General features: G+C 37.7%; 3 protein-coding genes and 1 pseudogene across 3 annotated transcripts; 2 read left to right on the forward strand and 2 right to left on the reverse strand.

The window, feature by feature from the left end:
* Nucleotides 1-56: 56 nt before the first annotated feature.
* On the forward strand, nucleotides 57-10,195 carry LOC120114089 (annotated as a pseudogene).
* LOC120114155 (indole-3-acetic acid-amido synthetase GH3.17-like) lies at nucleotides 1,596-3,929 on the reverse strand. Its single transcript, XM_039135147.1, has 4 exons — nucleotides 3,490-3,929; nucleotides 3,295-3,396; nucleotides 2,363-3,156; nucleotides 1,596-2,245 (listed from the first exon to the last, which is right to left on the reverse strand). Exons 1-4 carry the CDS (start codon nucleotides 3,768-3,770, stop codon nucleotides 1,680-1,682), a joined length of 1,743 nt encoding a protein of 580 aa, XP_038991078.1. The 5' UTR covers nucleotides 3,771-3,929; the 3' UTR covers nucleotides 1,596-1,679.
* A 471-nt stretch (nucleotides 10,196-10,666) lies between the features above and the next one.
* Nucleotides 10,667-15,813, forward strand: LOC120114156 (probable bifunctional methylthioribulose-1-phosphate dehydratase/enolase-phosphatase E1). The gene is made up of 12 exons (XM_039135149.1): nucleotides 10,667-10,947; nucleotides 11,738-11,874; nucleotides 12,462-12,557; nucleotides 12,691-12,810; nucleotides 13,040-13,129; nucleotides 13,355-13,528; nucleotides 13,749-13,904; nucleotides 14,124-14,273; nucleotides 14,351-14,452; nucleotides 14,800-14,909; nucleotides 15,000-15,118; nucleotides 15,578-15,813. Exons 1-12 carry the CDS (start codon nucleotides 10,734-10,736, stop codon nucleotides 15,667-15,669), a joined length of 1,560 nt encoding a protein of 519 aa, XP_038991080.1. The 5' UTR covers nucleotides 10,667-10,733; the 3' UTR covers nucleotides 15,670-15,813.
* A 3,109-nt stretch (nucleotides 15,814-18,922) lies between these two features.
* LOC120114165 (VQ motif-containing protein 19-like) lies at nucleotides 18,923-19,976 on the reverse strand. The gene has a single exon (XM_039135158.1). The coding sequence runs from the start codon at nucleotides 19,839-19,841 to the stop codon at nucleotides 19,068-19,070; it is 774 nt and encodes a 257-aa protein (XP_038991089.1). The 5' UTR covers nucleotides 19,842-19,976; the 3' UTR covers nucleotides 18,923-19,067.
* Between the last annotated feature and the right edge of the window lie 291 nt (nucleotides 19,977-20,267).

Genomic DNA, 20,267 nt, shown 5'->3' on the forward strand with positions numbered 1-20,267 from the left:
CTATACAGTTATTTTATTTTATTACAACCGTAATTTAATGTTATAGTTTATGGCCTATGGGTAATATACAAAACCAACATAAAAATTTGATAACTAAATATATTATATTAATTATTTTTCTGTCTAACTAAATTAGTTCCTTTTTTTAAAAAATTGACTCATTCAAAGTGTATTATTAGAAAAATCAATAAATAATATTTATATATTTTTTTATTATATTTCCTACTCTTTTACACTTATTAAAAATAAGTATATCAAATCTATCAATATCTTTTATGAGCTTATTTTAGTTTCTCCCCATGGTAGTTTTATTATCTTTTTATTTTATTTAACTAACGTTTCATCATAAATTAAATTGATATTTTTTATTAAAATAACGACAAAAACCCGATAAAAATTACAACTTCAATTAAAATTTTGTGATGAAATATTGTATTTTCATCGATAAATTACAACATATTTTAAAATCTTCAGAAATTTATTCTCGGTAATTTAATTTTCTTTTGTAGTGTATTAGTTAAAATACGTATACACCCACCTGTATATCTGAAAAGACTTTCTGAAGTCGCGAACAGCGAGGTGTTAAGATTTCCAGACAAGAAACTGGAGGTTGGTTTTAATGGCAACTACAGATGAGTACAAGATGGATTGACGATGATATAGGACATTACCCGTAGTGCTGAGCAAATCCAAGAACTAGTGTTGCAGCAAATACCGGAGACGAATGGTGGGACTGAGTATCAAAGTGGATCCGTCAATGGCCAAACTGACAAACAATGCTTCAAAGCCAATGTTCCCATTGTCACTTATGAAGATGTTAAGCCTTACATCGATCGGAGTACCGACGGGGACACATCCGACATCCTTTCAACTGAACCGGTCGTCGAGTTCTATACGAGGTGCAAATTTATTTATCATTTAAATGTTCTTGCTATGGTTCCTGTACTAAGTTTTGATTATTTGCAGCACTGGAACTTCAGGAGGGTTGCCCAAGTTGATCCCTGCGACGGTTCAAGTTTATGATCAAAGGGTTCTTTACTTTCTCCTCTTGGCATGTCCGATGAACAAGTAAGAATCTAAATATGCCAATATGATCCATGTCACTGTCATAGTTCAGCACAAACTTAAAAACTGACTGGTTCATGTTTATTCAGACAATTTGGTGACTTAGACAAACCCGGAAAAAGAATGCAAGTTTTGTTTGCCAAATCGGAGACCGAAACTACGGGCGTCGTCAAGGCAAGAACTGTTCTAACGAGTCTGTTGAAGGATAGCTGGCTTCTAACCAACGCTTTCCAAGCTTTACACCAGTCCCATTGAAACAATGTTCTGTTCGGACAACAAGCAGAGCATGTTCTGTCCATTACTAATTGGTTTAATACAGCGAGACCAGGTCGTTTCAGTTGGCTCGACCTTTGCAACCGTTGTAATTATTTTGTTGTGAAGCTGTTTCATCTGTTGTTAGAGGTTATAAAAATTAAGAGAACATATTCTACAAGGTGTATGTTTGAAGCAAATGGCTACTTCTCAACTAGCTTGAAAAATAGCCTCACAGGTTTAGGAAACAAACTTTTACCATACTAAAATAACGACCATTTCACCCTACACCAAATATAAATTTGGTTATACCATCTTTTAATCGTTTAGCACACAAAACATACTTATTTAGGGAAAGGAAATTACAACAACTTCGGTTTTCTTGGGCTAGAAAACCTTGCGATCACTCTCGAGTCTAAAATTTTAAGAGCATCTTTAGATTTAATGCAAGCAGGTCCTTTGTATTGACTCACAGAAGCTCCTTGGGTCACGTAATAATCCATTAATGCTTCGAAACTTGCTTGTTTTACCACCCTAATCTCCAATGCTGCAATTGCATTCTCCTTCCTATACATTTTGTATATAAAACCCAACGACTCTTCCATTTTATAGCAACATTCCTCCATTATCATCGGATCGAGCTCTTTGGTATTGTCGTCGCCTTCTTTTGTCATAAGCTCCCAAAATATGACATAGTGACCCGGTATCGAAGATGTATCAACATAGCTGGTGTACCATCTCAGGATGAATCCAAGAGGATCAAGAAGAGTCTTTGCTTCCGTTACCGCCTTTAAGAGATCCGATTCGCTCGTTTTATCCGACTCCACACTCAGAATTACATTTTGCGTCTCCACAAATTGGAATTGAGGCGCGTTATTATGGAAACCGGTCACCTTAAGAATATCTCCAACTTTGTATCTATATAACCCTGAAAGGAAAATCAATGTTACAGTTAGTATAGTACTAACTTATGGCCGCAACACAGCGTAATAGACTCACCATAACGAGATTTTTAAGGTCACAGTTAGCAATAGTCGAACTTTACCTGCAAAAGTTGTGACAAGTAACTCATAATATTGACCAAGCCTCACATTTACAAGATCCACAGGTTCACTCTGAATCTGTTCGGACATCGTTGCGCCGTCTTTGTTGACGGGGAGGAATTCGAAGTAAGCCATGTTGGGGAGAAACGTGTAAGAGACATCAGAAGGTTTGGCCAGAGGCTCTAAATTGAGACCACAAATGGCTTCTGAGCACATATAAATACTCGACACTAGAGGGAGCCCTCCGCCGTAGAATTCAAGTGTTTCAACGTATTGGCTCATAGAACCTGTTGTAATGCCTCTAATATACTCGGCTTTAGGCCAAAGCTTTTTTAGTATTCCTTCCCATGATTCACAACTACATATGTTTCGGATCGAATCGGACAGTTCCGGATTAGGCTTCAGGATCAAGGATACTGCATTTCTGCAGCCGGAATCAGTGATCCAATCGCTAAGTCGACCTGTTTTTATGTTGGAGCATAACTCTTCATAGTGATCTTCTAAAAACTTGATAGCTCTTAGCACAACGGTAGCAAAAGTCGAGCCAACTGAAACCACCTCGTCTCGCTGTATTAAACCACTTAGTAATTGACAGAACATGCTCTGGTTGTTGTCTGAACAAAACAATGTCTCAATGGGGCTTGTGCAAAGCTTGGAAACGTTTGTTATAAACCAGCTATCCTTCAACAGACTTGTTAGAACAGTTCTTGCCTTGAAGCCGCCAGCGGTTTCAGTCTCCGGTTTGGCAAACAAAACTTGCATTCTTTTACCGGGTTTGTCTAAGTCACCCAATTGTCTGAATAAACATGGACCAGTCAGTTTTTGGATTCTGCTGAACTATGACAGTGAAACGGATCATTTTGACATATTTTTCTTCACTTTCTTTCACCTAAAATTATAAGCTAACAGCCAAGCTATAAAAAATTAGTCTTACTTGTTCATCAGACAATTCGAGAGGAGAAAGTAAAGAACCCTTTGATTGTAGACCTGAGCCGTCACAGGTATCAACTTGGGCAACCCTCCTGAAGTTCCAGTGCTGCAAACAATCAAACAGCGATGAACTTAGTACGAACTAGGAAATATGGCAAGAACATTTAAATAATAAAACAAAGAGACAATAAATTTGCACCTCGTATAGAACTCGACGACCGGTTCGGTTACAAGGATGTTCGATGTCTCGCCGTTGGCAATCCGATCGATGTAGGGCTTAACGTCTTCATAAGTGACAATGGGAACTTTGGTTTTGAAGCATTGCTTGTCAGTTTGGCCATTGATGAATCGACTTAGATACTCAGTCCCACCATTCGTCTCCAGTATTTGCTGCAACACTTGTTCTTGGATCTGCTGAGCATTGGTGGTTAGTTCCTCTATCATCTTCAACCCATCTTTGTTGTCATTTGTACTTGCCATTAAAACCAAACTGCAGTTTCTTGTCTGAAATTTTAACACCTCGCTGTTTGCAACTTTAGAACAGATGAAATGATCCGATCAATGACAGATCAGATCCGGTTTAGAGCTGAATAATATAATTTGAATGAATAAATGGAAATAGAGGATAAGTTCAAGCAATTTACAGTAAATGGAAATAGAGGATAAGTTCAAGCAATTTACAGTATGTGGAGGAGAAGCAATTTAAATAGGGTAAATTTCATAAATAATCATTAATGTTTAAATAAGTTTTTCTTTTATCCAATAATGTTTTAAAAGTTATAATTTGGTCACTGATAGTTTTTATTTATAATAAATCGATCATTTTTGTTAAGAGTTGTCGTTAAAGTAACAAAATGATAATATGGCGCATTAAACCAACTGATCTGATATCATTTGGCCACACTAAAATTTTGACAGACGGTTTGACTCTTCCCGCACAAGTATCTAGACAACGAAGAATAATAAGTTAAAAACAGGTCGACTTAGCTATTGGATCACCGATTCCGGCTGCCGAAATGCGGTCTCCTTGGTCCTGAAGCCTAATTCGGAACTGGCGGATTCGATCCGAAACATATGTAGTTGTAATGGGAGGAATACTCAAAAAACTTTGGCTGAAAGCCAAGCTTATTGATGCCATTACCACAGGTTCTATGAGCCAATACGTTGAAACACTCGAATTCTACGGCGGAGGGTTCCCTATAGTGTTGACTGTTTATATTTGCTCGGAAGCCGGTTGTGGTATCAATTTAGAGCCTCTAAGCAAACCTTTTGATGTCTCTTACACGTTTCTCCCCAACATGGCTTACTTCAAATTCCTTCCAGTGAAGAACTGCGGCACAACGATGTCCGAACAGATTCAGCTTGCTGGTGAACCTGTGGATCTTGTAAATCTGAGGCTTGGTTAATAACTCAATATTATGAGTTACTTGTCCCAACTTCTGCAGATAAAGTTTCACTATAACAATCTTAGTATGAGGTTACGGTGTTCCGATGAGCTTGAAAACTGTTAAGAAGTGGCCGTTACAATGAGTTGCGGCTGTAAATTAATACTATGCTAACTGTACCATTGATTTTCGTTTCAGGATTATATAGATACAAAGGTGGAGATATTCTTAAGGTCACTGGTTTCCACAATAACGAGCGTCAATTTCAATTTGTAGAGAGGCAAAACATAATTCCAAGTGTGGATACAGATATAACAAGTGTATCAGATCTCATAAAGGCAGCGACAGAAGCAAAGACTCTTGTTGAACCGTTCGGGTTCATCCTGAGATGGTACACTAGCTATAGAGATACATCTTCCATACCGGGTCATTATGTCATATTTTGGGAACTTATGGAAAAAGAAGGTGACGATGATACCAAAGAGCTCCATCCAATGATATTGGAAAGTGAGTGTAAACGAGAATATACACAGGAAATCAACTTGACTTTGCATATCAGCTGGTACATTGTATTTATACAAGTAGGTTAGGCTCTCATCAGCTCCATTAACCATCTAATAAGCTAACCACCTTGGCATAACCAATCTAACAAACTAACCGCCTCCTCATGCACACGTGCAACTTTGACAGTAATCTAACATTCCCCCTACTATTTCTTTTCTCCCCTTTTTTTTATGAACTCTACTTATACAACAGGCACGACACACACATTTCTCCGAAACTCTTCAAAAGTCGTCTTCGACAAAGCCTTGGTGAAGCCATCTGCAACATGGTGCGCTGCTGGTATGTAGTTTACTAACAATTGTCCGGTTGCAACTTTTTCCCGTACAAAATGCACATCCATATCAATGTGCTTAGACTGGGAGTGGTAGATGGCGTTTGCGCTCATCGCGACAACCCCTGTATTGTCGCACCAGATCACCGGTTCCTGGCGTTGCGACAGCCCGAGATCATTAAACAAGGCACCTACCCAGGTTACCTCAGCAGCAGTGTCTGCTACACACTTGTACTAGGCTTTCATTGTCGATATTGACACCGTTTTCTGCTTCTTCGAGCTCCAGACAACAAGACACTTTCCAGCAAAGACACCATAGCCAGAATTCGATTATCGATCATCAATATTTGCTTCTCAGTCTGCATCAGCAAAAGCAGTAACTGACAGACAATCATCTCTAGGTTGAAACATCAGTCCATAATTAACCGATCTAGTTAGATACCGCAATATTCTTTTGACAACAACCATGTGAGTTTCTCTCGGAGCGTGCATAAATTGTTCCACTTTCCCAACGCTATATGCCAGGTCTAGACGCGTGTGACACACATACAATAAATATCCTACTATACTACGATATTCGGTTGCATTAGAAAGCAATTACCCCTCATTTGCTAACAATTTGGAAGACAAAGTCATCGGTGTTCCACAACTAGCTGCTCTTGCCATACCAGATTTTTCCAGCAGCTCTAGTATGAACTTCTTTTGGCTCAGTACAATAGTGTCTCATGACCGATGCACCTCAATACCTAAAAAATAGCTGAGTAGGACCAAGTCCTTGAGCGAGAATTTTTGACTGAGCGATTGCACCACCTCTCGTATCCGAGCAATAGATTGTCCAGTGATGACAATATCATCAACGTATACTAGTACATAGACATCATTGCCATGATTCCTATTGACAAATAAGGAAGAGTCTGCACGAGACGAGACAAATCCCATTTCCACAAGACTGGTTTTAAGCTTAGAGTGCCAGTTTCGGGGTGCTTGTCTAAGGCCATAAAGAGCCTTTTGTAACTTGTAGACGAGAGGAGAACCATCTGCAACCACTTGCTCGAAGCCTGGTAGTTGCTTCATAAAAATATCTTCTCCTAAGTCCCCGTTGAGGAATGCGTTGTTGATGTCCACATGCCACAATTCCCATCCGTTTGTCACAGCCAGAGTTAACACAACATTGAAGGTGTGAAATTTTACAACTAGACTAAAGGTGTCAGTGAAGTCACACCCTAGCACCTGGGAGTAGCCTTTCGCAACTAATCTGGCTTTATATCGATGAACAGTGCCATCTGGGTTCCGTTTGAGTTTAAATAACCATTTGCAGCCTACGGGTGTATGACCTGTTGGTAGCTTCACTAACGGCCATGTGTTGTTTCTCTGAAGTGCCTCCATCTCGTCTCGAACTGCCTCACTCCAGTTGACAGATTGTAGCGCCTCATGAATTGAGGCAGGTATATTGTTCTCAAAACAAGCAGAGTAAGACTTGGGTTTGAACACCCCACACTTGTTGCGAGTAAGCATTGGATGGCAGTTTCGCCTCACCAAATCTATATCACCAGCCTCATTCGAGGCATTATGACGTGTAGTTGCTCCTGCATTAGCATGCACGTCTGAGTCAGCTACATTGGGACCTGTAATCGGAGTAGAGGTCGTGGTTGCATCCAAAGCAACAATAACCTCATTGGTTGGCTCTAGCGGGGTTGTAGCTTCAGCAACAACCTTGGTTTGTTGTGCTTGGTCTAAAACAACTTTTTCAGCCACACCATCTTCATCACGAGAAGTACAATCCACATTTTGCCACCTTTTCATATTGGTAACAACTGGAATATTTTGTGACCGAAAAATAGTAGCTTTGTGCTGAGAGTTGACTTCCTCTTTACCTGTAAATGGAAACACCATTTCATTAAACACCACGTGTCGCGAAATATAAACCCTTCCATCACCTGCAAGGCATTGGTAACCCTTATGCCGAGGACTGAACCCCAAGTATGTGCAAGGTTATGAGCGAAAGGACAACTTATAGTTTTGAAATGGCCTTAGGTGAGGAAAGCACTGGCACCCGAAGACTTTTAGAGCAGTATATTCGGGTTTCTTGTTGAACAACTTTTCAAATGGTGATAGCCCTTCAAGTACCTTGGTTGGTAGCCGATTAATGAGGTGCACGGCTGCTGTCATAGCATAAGACCAGTACTGAATAGGTAAGGACGCCTGAGCCAGCAAGACCAGTCCAAGCTCGACTATGTGACGATGTTTGCGCTCGACAACACCGTTCTGCTCTGATGTGTGAGGGCAAGACAGTCGATGCACTATGCCTGCTTGGGATAGCATCATAGAGAAAGGGCGATATTCTCCTCCCCATTCTGTTTGAACTGCCTTAACCGATGCACCAAACTGATTCAATACAAGCTTGTGGAAAAGCTCGAAGGCAGATAAGGCTTGAGCCTTGTCTTTTAGAAAATATACACATGTAAACCGAGTATATGTATCTACAAACGAGATGTAGTATCGAAACCCATTAGATGCAACGTGTGGGGGTCCCCACAAATCTAAGAAAACAAGTTCAAATGGACTTTTATAAAGAGTTTTAGAGGAATCAAAAAGAAGCTTGTGGCTTTTGCCTATAAGACAAGCCACACACGTTTTATTAATCTCAGAATCAAGCTTTACATTGACTTCTTTAGCTACTTTATCTAAAGCATATTGAGCTAGATGTCCTAGGCGTCAGTGCCGTAGTTCGGATTGAACTCGAGTAACATCGCAGTCACGACATGAGCAACAACACCAGGTTCTACTCTATTTAAACAATCAAAGGCAAAGGTGTACATGCCATCCTTTTCTTCACCTTGCAACAGAACATCCCTAGTTGATTCATCTCGAACATAACATTTTCCAGCATGAAACTCAACATAAATTGCATTATCCCTAGCAAGCTTAGAGACCGAAAGTAAATTTTATGTTATACGGGGCACATGCAATAAGTCATTCAAAAATAAAGCTCTTGAAGAGTCCATAACTAAATTACCAATATTGTGAATGTCAAGAGAAACCCCATTTCCCACAGTTAATTTACCTAGACCTCTAAACTCAGTGGAGCTTAGAATGTTATTAAGGTCAGGGGTAACGTGGTGAGTCTCACCCGAATCCACTATCCAGAGATCTGCTGGTTTAGAAGCCACATTAACATGTGGTGTTCGTGCTCTTGTTTGAGATCGACCATTGCAGTAGTCACACCCCGAACTGGATGTTTCAGCAGTTGAATAATTGACATTGGCAGATTAATTTTTGTGAGGTCGAGACTCAGCAGTAACGCACATGAAATCTTCTTTGAAATTATGCCAACAGCGGTCAACGATATGACCAAGCTTGTCGTACAGTTGACATTGCACTCTGGTTCTTCCTTGGCCACGACCAGTAGATCGATTGCCTGAGGACGGTTGAGAGGGCCTGGAACCACAACTGTCATCAGAAAATTTCACCTCATGCTGAGCAACATTGGCACTCATAGGTAATGAGTCCAAAGGCTCATCAAAACCAACTAGCTGGGCTTCAACATCGAGAAGCATAGTATGCAACTCCTCCAGCGAGAGGGTTTCTTTCAACGTAGTGATAACCGCCATGAACGATTGATACTCCCTGGGTAATCCTTTCAGCACACTAGCTATATGACCAACATATGATACGACACTTCCACAAGAGGCGAGTGAATCACATACCTCCTTAACTCGGGTAAGATAGGTCCGCATAATATCATTCCCTTTTTTTAACGACTGCAGCTTACAGTGCAATCCCATGGCAGCAGTAGTAGATCTGCTGGCAAACAACTGTTGTACTGTGCTCCATACTGTGGCAGTTGAATCTTCTCCAACGAATTGTGGTAGAAGGTGAGGACTGATGGTGGAAAGAAGCCACGACGCCAACGCATTGTCCTGTGCTACGAATTCTTCAAAGGCATCATTGACGGTCGGTTCGCCATTGTTGTCAAGAACTATCTCCGGTGGTGGTTTCAAGGCACCGGTCAATAACCGTTCGAGACGGTGGCTTCTAACCGCGAGTAAGATATGCTGTTTCCACAGCAGAAAATTCATTTCATCGAGGATAATGCTTACTTTCTTTTGTGCAAAATTCTTGGACGACTCCATGGCCATTGTCGAGAACGCGCAGCAGCGAAAGCTTACCAATGATCCCCAGAATACTCGGTGAAAGATACCATATTGGAAAGTGAGTGTAAACGAGAATATACACAGTAAATCAACTTGACTTTGCATATCAGCTGGTACATTGTATTTATACAAGTAGGTTAGGCTCTCATCAGCTCTATTAACCATCTAACAAACTAACCACCTTGGCATAACCAATCTAACAAGCTAACCGCCTCCTCATGCACACGTGCAACGTTGACAGTAATCTAACAAATGACAACGACGGAATGCTGCTGTAAAATAGAAGAGTCCCTAGGCTTAATATATAAAACCTATAGGAGGGAGGATTCAATTGCATCATTAGAGATTATGGTGGTGAAACAAGGAAGCTTTGAAGCATTAATGGATTACTATGTATCCCAAGGAGCTGCTTTGAACAAGGGACCTAGTTGCATTAAATCTGAACATGCCCTTAAAATTTTGGACTCAAGAGTAATTTGAAGGTTTTTCAGCCCAAAAAAAACCAATATATTAAGTTATAATTTTACTTAATAAAAAAAAGTTGTAATTTTAAGGTGGTGCTAATCCCTCCACCAAAAAATTTACACTTCTATTTTTTTTGTCCTCCTCGTATACCTAGATAAGTTTTTAGCGATAATTTTCTGTATATATAATGATTCAAACTCAAAACTTTAATTAAATAATATCAAACTGTTTATCATTTGAATAAATTCCTATCGATAAATTCTTGTATTGTTTTGTTTCGAATAATATAATTAAGTATATCATTATTAGTACAATTCGGATGTTTATGTTCAAATTATCAAAGCATCGTTAATTCTATTAGGCGATCTTATAAATTGTGTATGTGAAATTTCTTATATTCACTCTTACCTTAAACGAATCAAACCAAAACATGTCCAACAGTAACTGTCATGCCCCACTTCTGAACAGAGATCGAGTGGGAAAGAAATTACACCCGAAGTTTTGTTCTTTAGAGGGCATAATTTAAAGCACCCGCAAAACTCTTGCCTTTTTTCTTGTTATATGTACAGACGCAAAGAGGGTTTTTCTCTCCCTTGTTTTTGCGATGGCTGTAGTAAACGTAGGCTCTGAAATGGGGAGTGTTTCACAAGCTTATTTAGATAGCCAAGCAATGAAGGAGGCGAGATCTTTGATATCTGAGCTTTGCCGCCAGTTTTATACCCTTGGATGGGTATCCGGAACAGGTGGCAGCATCACCATGAAGGTCCACGATAGTTCTATCGCTAAGCCTCAGCAACTCATCCTCATGTCCCCTTCTGGTAACTATTCCTTAATCATCAATCAATCATCTTTTTTTGGATGTTCTTTTGATTTCTGAATATTTGGTATTGAAACTCAAATCTGTGTTTTAAACATTTTAATTAGTTTGGGGTCTTAGATAGCTGGATCAATGTTTTTGTAGCTTAAGTATTAGTTTCTTTACAAGATTTTCTTTGTTCTCGGTCCTGAGTATTTGTTTTGAAAGCTTAAAGCTCTGTCTTTTTAATGGTTAATTTGGGCAGCTTGATCTTTTGTTCATGTTATTGTAGCTGAATTAACTATTTTTAAATTTTTAATTTCTGGTTTTGTTATTTTAGCTCAAAATTTGTGCTTTTTATTGGTAATCAATAGGGTTTAATAATCTAGCTGTTTGCTGATTAGCCCACTTATTTGTTTTCTTTACACGCTTTTGGAAATTAATTATTCAAGCATGACTGACTCTGATATTTGGGATATGGTAAATCTACCTCAAACTTCCACTTTTTTATGGCCTTTTTGGCTACTTGGTGTTTGCTTTTCATGCCTAAATGAGTCTGAATATTGATTTTAGTCCATACGAGTCTAGTTATCTTCCAAAATCTTTGTTTTTCCAGTAAGAATTTACAGTCTGATATCTTATAGATAGAACTTGTCTTTCATTTACAATCTGTTCTCCTTATAGTATCATTCATCTCCAATTGCATATTTGCATTCTTCTGATTACTGGAATATTGTTGTTTAAAAGTTACTGTTCGTATTCTCTCCTACGATATAGCTTAATTATGGATTTGTGACTTGGTGCTTTGATAGGTGTCCAAAAGGAGAGGATGGAACCGGAGGACATGTATGTATTATCAGGGGATGGGGCTATAATATCTTCACCTTCTCCAAAGCCGTACCCTCATAAGCCTCCTAAGTGTTCCGATTGTGCTCCTCTTTTTATGAAGGTAATTATCATCTGTGTTTTTGTTGAAAACCATACGAAAGAAATTACTGTTGGATTGAAATCGTAACATAGCCATGTGTTGTTTGCTTTTGTGCAAAAATTGATTAAAGATCCCTGTTGCAAATCAATAACCGGAAGATTTGGTTCTTATCTAGTTTAGACGCCCTTGATCCTATCATACTTACAATTAGTGGAGGGTGTAAAGTTAAGTTATGCACACGAAACTTGTACCCAATTATGATCAATTGATGTGTATTCTGGCACTTGTTGCAGCTAAATTTTTTAAAGTTTACATTTGTAAATGCGAATCCTCTTTGTTACTTCATCCGATGCATTCTAAAGCTGGTTAACTACATAGTTTTATTTATTCTTTTACCAAAGGTTAGCCTCTGATTACTTGGTTTAGTTAAGGAGTCAAAGTAGTACCGCAATTTGTCACCATGTTATAAATGTTTAATTTGTGAGGATTATGTTGATGAATTATCTATGACAGATGTAACTGAATCAGCATTTAACAGCATGCCGCCTCACTTTTTATGTTTTGAGTTCTGTATTTATATTTAATTTTCTTTCTGCCTCATAATTCAGGCATATCATATGCGTAATGCCGGGGCTGTTATCCACAGTCATGGAATAGAATCCTGTCTTGCAACAATGATTGATCCACATTCGAAAGAATTTCGTGTAAGTTATTGTTGCCTGTAATATTATTCTAGAGTGTGTTTCGTGCTATTTCTCTCACCTTTTCCATTTTTACTGCTAGACATCTGTGTTCTTTTAGTGATTGATTTACTTTTTCTCTTTTGGATGTTTGCAGATCACTCATATGGAAATGATAAAAGGAATCCAAGGACATGGTTACTATGATGAACTTGTGATCCCAATAATCGAGAACACAGCCTATGAAAACGAGCTAACGGATTCGCTCGCCAAAGCTGTACGTTTCGTTTGCATTAATCTTGTTAATAGATAGATTATGAGACGGGTTTTGTGATGATCATAAAATGTTCATGTAGCTGAACGAGATTATCAAATATTCTATATCAACGAGGACCGTTTGGCTAATGTGAACATATTGTCTACGCTTCATTGCAGTTTATTTCAATCAAATTTATCCATGCATAACATTGCTTTCACTCAATTGAAGTCTGCTTCATTTTTTTCAGATTGAAGCCTATCCTAAAACAACAGCTGTGCTTGTGCGCAATCAAGGCATATATGTATGGGGAGACTCGTGGATCAGCGCTAAAACTCAGGTTCATTAAACTTATGTATATATTTGAGCTCCAACTGGGGAAATTTCGGAAAGTGTATCTAGAGCCTCTCTCTCATGGGCTTTACTGCTGCTAAAAAATGTCAAAAGTGTTTTCGTATGAATATGAATTAAAAGTAAAACCTCCATTAAAAGTTGATGCTCCTCCCTTGTAAGATAGAGATTCTTACATGTTGCATCGGTCATATTTTGTTTCTTACTATTTCAGGCTGAATGTTACCACTACCTATTTGATGCTGCTATTAAATTACATCAACTAGGCTTTGACTGGTCTACTCCAGATCATGGCCCCATTCGGAGTGATAGAGTTCCAGGTGTCGATTGTAATGTTTCCAAAAAGGCTAGGACGATGGATTCAAATTGTAACTTGAAGTCATTGCCAGTAAGAATTTTACATATTTTCCCTTCAGTTTGTTAAATTCTGGATTTTTTCATGATAGCATGTCCCCTCTCGTAAAAATTTTCATATGAGGAACCGTGTCTTTTAACTTGAATGGATGAACGACGTACTGGTATACTCTGATTTTTTCATTGCTGAACAAGAAGATTGTTACATTCATTCGTCAGAAATACACACTCGTTTACGGTTTGTTCTGTTGCAGCGTTGCATTGTCCTTGACATTGAAGGAACAACTACTCCTATTTCATTTGTAACGGACGTTCTCTTTCCTTATGCCCAAAACAATGTCGGGAGACATTTATCCGCAACTTATGCTAGTGCTGAAACCCAAGAGGATATCAAGTTATTACGTTCTCAGGTAAGATTTTTCTTTTGACCTTAGAACCTCTTATAATATTATGCTGTCATCATGATACAATCTTTCAGCTTTGCTTTCTTGAAGAAATTATTCTTAACATTTTATAGGAAAGAACCGAATTTAAGAGCTAAGCTGCCATGGATATTAGGGCGACCAAAGAACTTGATATTGAGTCCTAAATTAGATGTCTATATTGAATACATAATGGGGTTTGTGCAGGTTGAAGATGACTTGAAGCAAGGTGTTATTGGCGCTGTACCTATCCCCTCAGAGGATTCAGGAAAAGAGGAGGTGATTGCAGCTTTGGTTGCTAATGTGGAAGCAATGATAAAAGCTGATCGAAAAATCACTGCCTTGAAGCAATTGCAAGTAAGAAAAATGAATTCAAAGAAAATACATTTTAAAATCTTACTCTTGGGATAGAGCTAATATATAAAGCAAAATAGGGCCATATATGGCGAACTGGATTCGAGAACAATGAACTCAAAGGCATAGTTTTCGATGATGTACCAGAAGCTCTTGAAAAGTGGCATGCTTCGGGTGTGAAGGTATCTTGCATATTTCATTTACTTGAGTTAATTTTCTGAATGAAGTTCCAGATTCCATATTTGTAAAGCCTACTCATTATGCCGCTTGTAAATACTATTTTCTTAGTTGATAGATGTCCATTTGGACCTTTGGACCTGATCTAGACCCAAGTGCAAGTTTCTTTTTTGGTATCTTTCATATCTGTTTTACAGTCCATGCTGAGGGTTCATGTTTGCCCCTCCCAACAATGTCGTCTCCAAGATTCGAGCTTGGGTTCTCTCATTGGGAGTGCAATGTGCCTTACATCTTGAATATTTACATGAAGTTCAATATCAATGTTAATCATTGCTTCCACTTTTCACCACAGGTATACATATATTCCAGTGGTAGCAGATTGGCTCAGAGGCTTCTCTTTGGAAATACAAAATTTGGCGATTTGAGAAAGTATTTATCTGGATATTTCGACACCGCAGTCGGGTAAATTCACAACTTTTCGTAGTTGCTTCTGTTCTTATCACTCAATTCTAATTCAAGGTAACACTTTATTTTGCCTTCCCTTGCTTGCAGAAACAAGAGAGAAATACGCAGTTACTTTGAAATAACCGAGACCTTGGGTGTTGACAAGCCATCTGAGATACTATTTCTGACCGATATCTATCAAGAAGCCATTGCTGCAAAAGCTGCAGGTATTGTACTGCTCTTTTTTTTTTCTTTTTTTCTTTTCAACAGTGAATGCCAGATTACAAAAATCATGGGTTCCACTTCATTTCTTGTTTTTCTCTATGGCCATATTCTGAGACCCTGTTTGCTTCCTGGTTCAGTTTATAAACTTTTACTCCAAAATAAATGAAACTATTTTCCATGTTCCTTTCTTTGTTGTTGGTTTGTCTGTTTGTTTTTATTTCCTCTTAAATATGCCACACTATTAGAAGAGAATCCGAACCATTCCAATTCGATACACGACCACTTACCATAACAAAAATATAGTAAATTTCTCTGCACTTCCTTGCATAAGATGTCGACGGAACATGTACCTTGAAAGTTTGGTTGTTCTGTAGATCAGTTTCCGATCTCAGTGTTAAACTATAAAATGAAGGCAATTTATTCGTTGTTTATTAATATATTAATGATTATCCATGTCGTAGGTTTGGAGGCTATAATTTCTATCCGGCCGGGGAATGGTCCTCTTCCCGATAACCATGAGTTCAAGACCATCAACTCTTTCTTTGAGATCTAGTAGAACTTTCGTACTTCTGCAATAATATCAACTGTTGCAGTTCGAACACGCAATAAATCACTTTCAAGTGCAATAAATCTTGGTTTTCTGCAAGTTTCTGTCTGTGCTTTCATTCTGAGTAATGGGAATAATATCGATCCTGGGAAAGACGACTAATGTTTTCAGACATTCAAGTGTACATTTTATGCCATAATAAGTTTGCTGGTACAATATTGTCTCAAACAGAGAGGATTTGTTTCACATTCCCAGATGATGAACCCTAGGTGTCTGCTGTGAAACACATGATCTCATGAATGTTAAAAAAATAGTGAATTTACTATGTCGGGAGATGTTCGAATCCGAGACTAAGCGTCGACTGATGATTTGATGACAACACAAAAATCTTTCGACAGATAAACCAGCATCGAACGCAGCTTTTGAACATTTGGTTCGGCTTTGCAATAAAAAGCAGGAAACCAATGACTAATGAGGTGGTTGAAATTGCATGCATGCACACATATATAATGAAGTTCAGTGGACAAAACAGTTTTCATTACCATTTTTATAAATGTTATTTTCTGTACAAACTTAAGGAGGAAATATCTTTACATGTCTGTTTTTTTTTTTGCATATGTCCTTTATCAAATAAATAATTTGTTTACCAACAGGTGAATAAGCAGTTTAATATCGTTTAAGCAATGTTTCAAATTCGAGTTCTTGTGTATGTAGAAAATCTCTGTTGGGAAACTCACCCACCAAAATTAGGTGTGTGACGCGGGTCGATCTTGATTAGTTAAGGCGAATCTTTGAAATCCGGAGGGCAACCAAAAATTAATAAATATTTTGTTTGATTTTTGCGTACTTTTTTTTCCTTACTCAAAGGCCATTTCAAGGAAAAATTAGCTTTCAGAGAGCAAAAGCTAAAAGTATAGAAACTAGCCTAGAAATAGCTAATCAGATAGACCTGTAAATGAATTGAACGTTCAGCGAACTGTTCATGAACCGTGTGGTGGGAAGTTCGTTTATGTTCGTTTATTTATTAAATGAATGAACATGAACAAGATTTTTGCGTTTGTTTAATTAAATGAACGAACATGAACAAAGGGCTCGTTCGTTCATTTACGTTCGATTATATGTTCGTTTATGTACGTTCATTTATGTTCGAACAGATGGCAAGTTGAATATGTTTCGATGATTATTGAAGTTATTTGGATTTCAAGAAGATTGTTTTGTTGAACAAATTAACTTTAAGACATTATTATGTTCATATAGCTTATTTATGATTTATGTATGTTTTTGTCGTATTCGAACAAATTAACTCTAAAGTTCCGGGTTATATTAATGAATTTTAAGTTGTTATTCTTGTTGTTTACTTTTGTTTTTTACATTCATTTGTTTGTTCGAATAAGTTTATTTTTTTTATGTTTGTGTTGTTCGTTTATGTACGTTTATTGTGTTTGTTTATGTTCATTTATTATGTTCGTTTATGTTTGTTCGTTTGTGTTTGTTTATGTTCGTTCGTTTGTGTTCGTTTATCATTTAAATGGACGAACATGAACAAACTATATTCCTTAATGAAAACATGAACAAATTTGTGTTTGTTTGTTTATGTCCGTGTTCGTTTATTTATTAAATGAACGTACATAAACATACCTCTGTTCGTGTGCGTTCGGTTCGTTTACAGGCCTATAACCCGAAATTAGCCCGACTAAAAACCTGTTGGGATTACAAATTATATTATTTCAATTCTTTATTTTATTATTATTTTAAAATATTCGTATTTAATGCATATTCAAATAGAACAAATAGTTTTTTAAAAAAAGTAAACATATATATATATATTCGGCTCTCACTCCTCATTCCGAGCAATGACAAAGTAAATAAACTTTTAGAAGGGAAAAAGGTAAAAACGCTACACATTTTCTGTTCAATTTCAATCATAATCATAAGAAAAGTTTGAATTTTTCCACTTTAGCATGCTGAGTATGTTCCCATTTCTTAAGAACTCTGCTAACTGATGTATCCAAGGCAAGAAAAGGATTGCATTAATAGATATGTGTGTGTGTGTGTGGAGTGAAAGAGGGGAGGGGGGGGGGGAGGATGAAAATTGAGAACCCCAAACATTCATGATTGCATACTAAATAGGATTTAAATGAAAAGGACTGCCCTTCCATATTCAAAGAAGCTAAAGACATGTGGGTCATTTAATCATCACAGTTTCTTACAAAGCCTTTGCCTCGTGTCTTTGATACCCAAAAACAAATGCTCCACTATCAAACTTCAACTGCTCTTTTCATTACTGCTAAAACGGATCAAACCAGACCAAAACCGGTTAGGGCAGTTGAGAAAAAGGCAATCCAAGAAAAAGGGTCTGTAGTTAAGGAATTGTGGTAGACAGCAAGACCAATAAAAAGGGTAAACAAAACACAAAAGCAGCAATACATTACCTTTGTAATAATTTCAGTTCCAATGTGTATATATATATATATATATATTTACTTGCCTTCTACGTAAGATTAGAGGATCCAATATTGTCACATCTTGTTTGATCCTTTTTTTTCTCCTTTGTTGTGGTGGGCCATTTTTAATGATAGAAAAGCTTGTCTGTCATATTGTTGCTGATTAACAACTGCAAAGTTTTTGGCCAATGAAAATGAACAGAGTTTTTACAAAGACAAATCACACTCTTACACAGTACACGCAATCGAGTCGCATTTCATAATTCGGAAATATATTACGAAAGTTATTCTCAATCTGGGGGCTCCCTTACCCCATTACAGAGACAGCCATTTTGAAAAACAAAGTGCACCCAAACTTCAATTTTTTACCAATGAATTGGACTCGTAAACAGACGTCCTTGTAACACACTATGATGTCCATTATTAAACCCTGCCAGAAAAGTCTTCATTCTGCAGCTCACACCTCAGTCACTTTTTTTTCTTCTGAACAGCAGAAAAATATCTCATCTTTCTGATCTTTTGCTATATATAAAACTCAATTATCACCGAAAGAGATTGAACATTATTCTTAAACGACAGTGTTCTTACAACTATAATGTCTGTAATAACCCCAAGTATGTAAAAGTTTTACTTGGGCTCATGGTATCAGCTGAAAAGATTACATTAAAGCCTGGAACACAATACCACAACCACAAATCAGAACAAAACTAAAGGAAAATGTCATGTTCATTACATGCAAAACACAAAGGATTAGTAGTAATTGTTGTGGTTTTGAAGTAGCAGGTGGAAATTCAAGAATAAATGGAGAAAGAAGATGGTGAAAAGGAAGAGCATTACCATAAACAAAGGGAGATCAAATCATACAATTGAAGAGAGATCCTTATAACTTAATATTTATTTTCTTGACAAATCACTCTCAAACTAACATAATCATTTTTCTTCTTCTTCTTCTTTGAATCCTTAAGAAGAGCCTGAAACTCTGGGAGAAGTAACCGGGAAGAGTGGCAAGAGCTGAGGCTCGGTGTCTCTAGGAGTCGACATGGGCGATGGATGCAAATAAAAGCCTTTCTCGGCTATAGCTTTGTCTTCCTCGTATGAATTCCCTAATGAAGGTGAAGATTTGTTGAAAGTATCTTCATTTAATGGTGTAACCGGGCTAAGAGCTAGCTTTGGGAAATCAAGCAAGCTCGGAGACAAGATCTCGGCATTCCTCGGCGAATAATAAGCACCGCCGCCGCCGCCGTTGTTTGCAACACTAGAAGGCTGGAAAGTGTTGATCATCATGAGGTTGTTCTTCAGGTTACTGTTCCTCCTCTCGTAAAGCTTGAAATTTTGTTTCTTGGGTGAGTTTGTTTTCATGGGAGGTAAGGGAAAAGATGATCTTGATGGTGGTATTCCTTGATCTTGATGATGATGATGATGTTGATGCTGCTGTGTTGGAGGCTTCGACGAAGCTTGTTTAGGAGTCTCCGATGAACCGGTGAGCATTTGGACAACCTGTTTGAAAGTAGTTGTGTCAGCTTGCACAAAGGTTGTTGGGTAAGGGTTTGTCTCAGATCTGGAGATGGGGATCGGAGTTAAAGGCGGGGTGTGAATTTGGACAACCCCATTGCTGTTGCTGTTGTTGTTGGTTCCATTGCTATGCGGAGAGTTCAAAGGAGATGAAGAAGACGATGATGATGGGAAGTTCAAGCTCTTGTTATTCCCTTGAACTAACCTTGTTGAATTCTCCATTGATGGGGGTGATCTCTCTCTCTCTCTCTCTCTCCCCCAACACCCTTAAAGAGAAAATTTTCTTGGGGTTTGTTTGGTTGAAGAGAAAAGAAAGAAAAAAAAAAGTGAAAAACAAGGATTGATTGCTGTTGAATATCAGAAAGGTTGCTTTGCTTGTTTATATGTATTTTTTGTTTTCTTGTGCTGTGACAATGTCATTAGAATTATTTTCAAAAAATATATTTTTATTATTTTTTATTAAATTTGAAAAATTAATTTATTATTAAATAATAAAACGGATATTGGGTTTTGGGATTATTTAAAAGATAAGGGTTATTGGTAGAATATGGAATTTCTATGAAATAATATATTTATTTATTTGAGATATAAATAAAAAAATTAATATATATGTGAATTGGGCATTATTGACTTCAGAGCCATGACTAA

The sequence above is a fragment of the Hibiscus syriacus genome, unplaced genomic scaffold, assembly GCF_006381635.1.
Source record: "Hibiscus syriacus cultivar Baekdansim isolate YM2019G1 unplaced genomic scaffold, ASM638163v2 tig00110220_pilon, whole genome shotgun sequence".
NCBI classification, from domain to species: Eukaryota; Viridiplantae; Streptophyta; class Magnoliopsida; order Malvales; family Malvaceae; genus Hibiscus; species Hibiscus syriacus.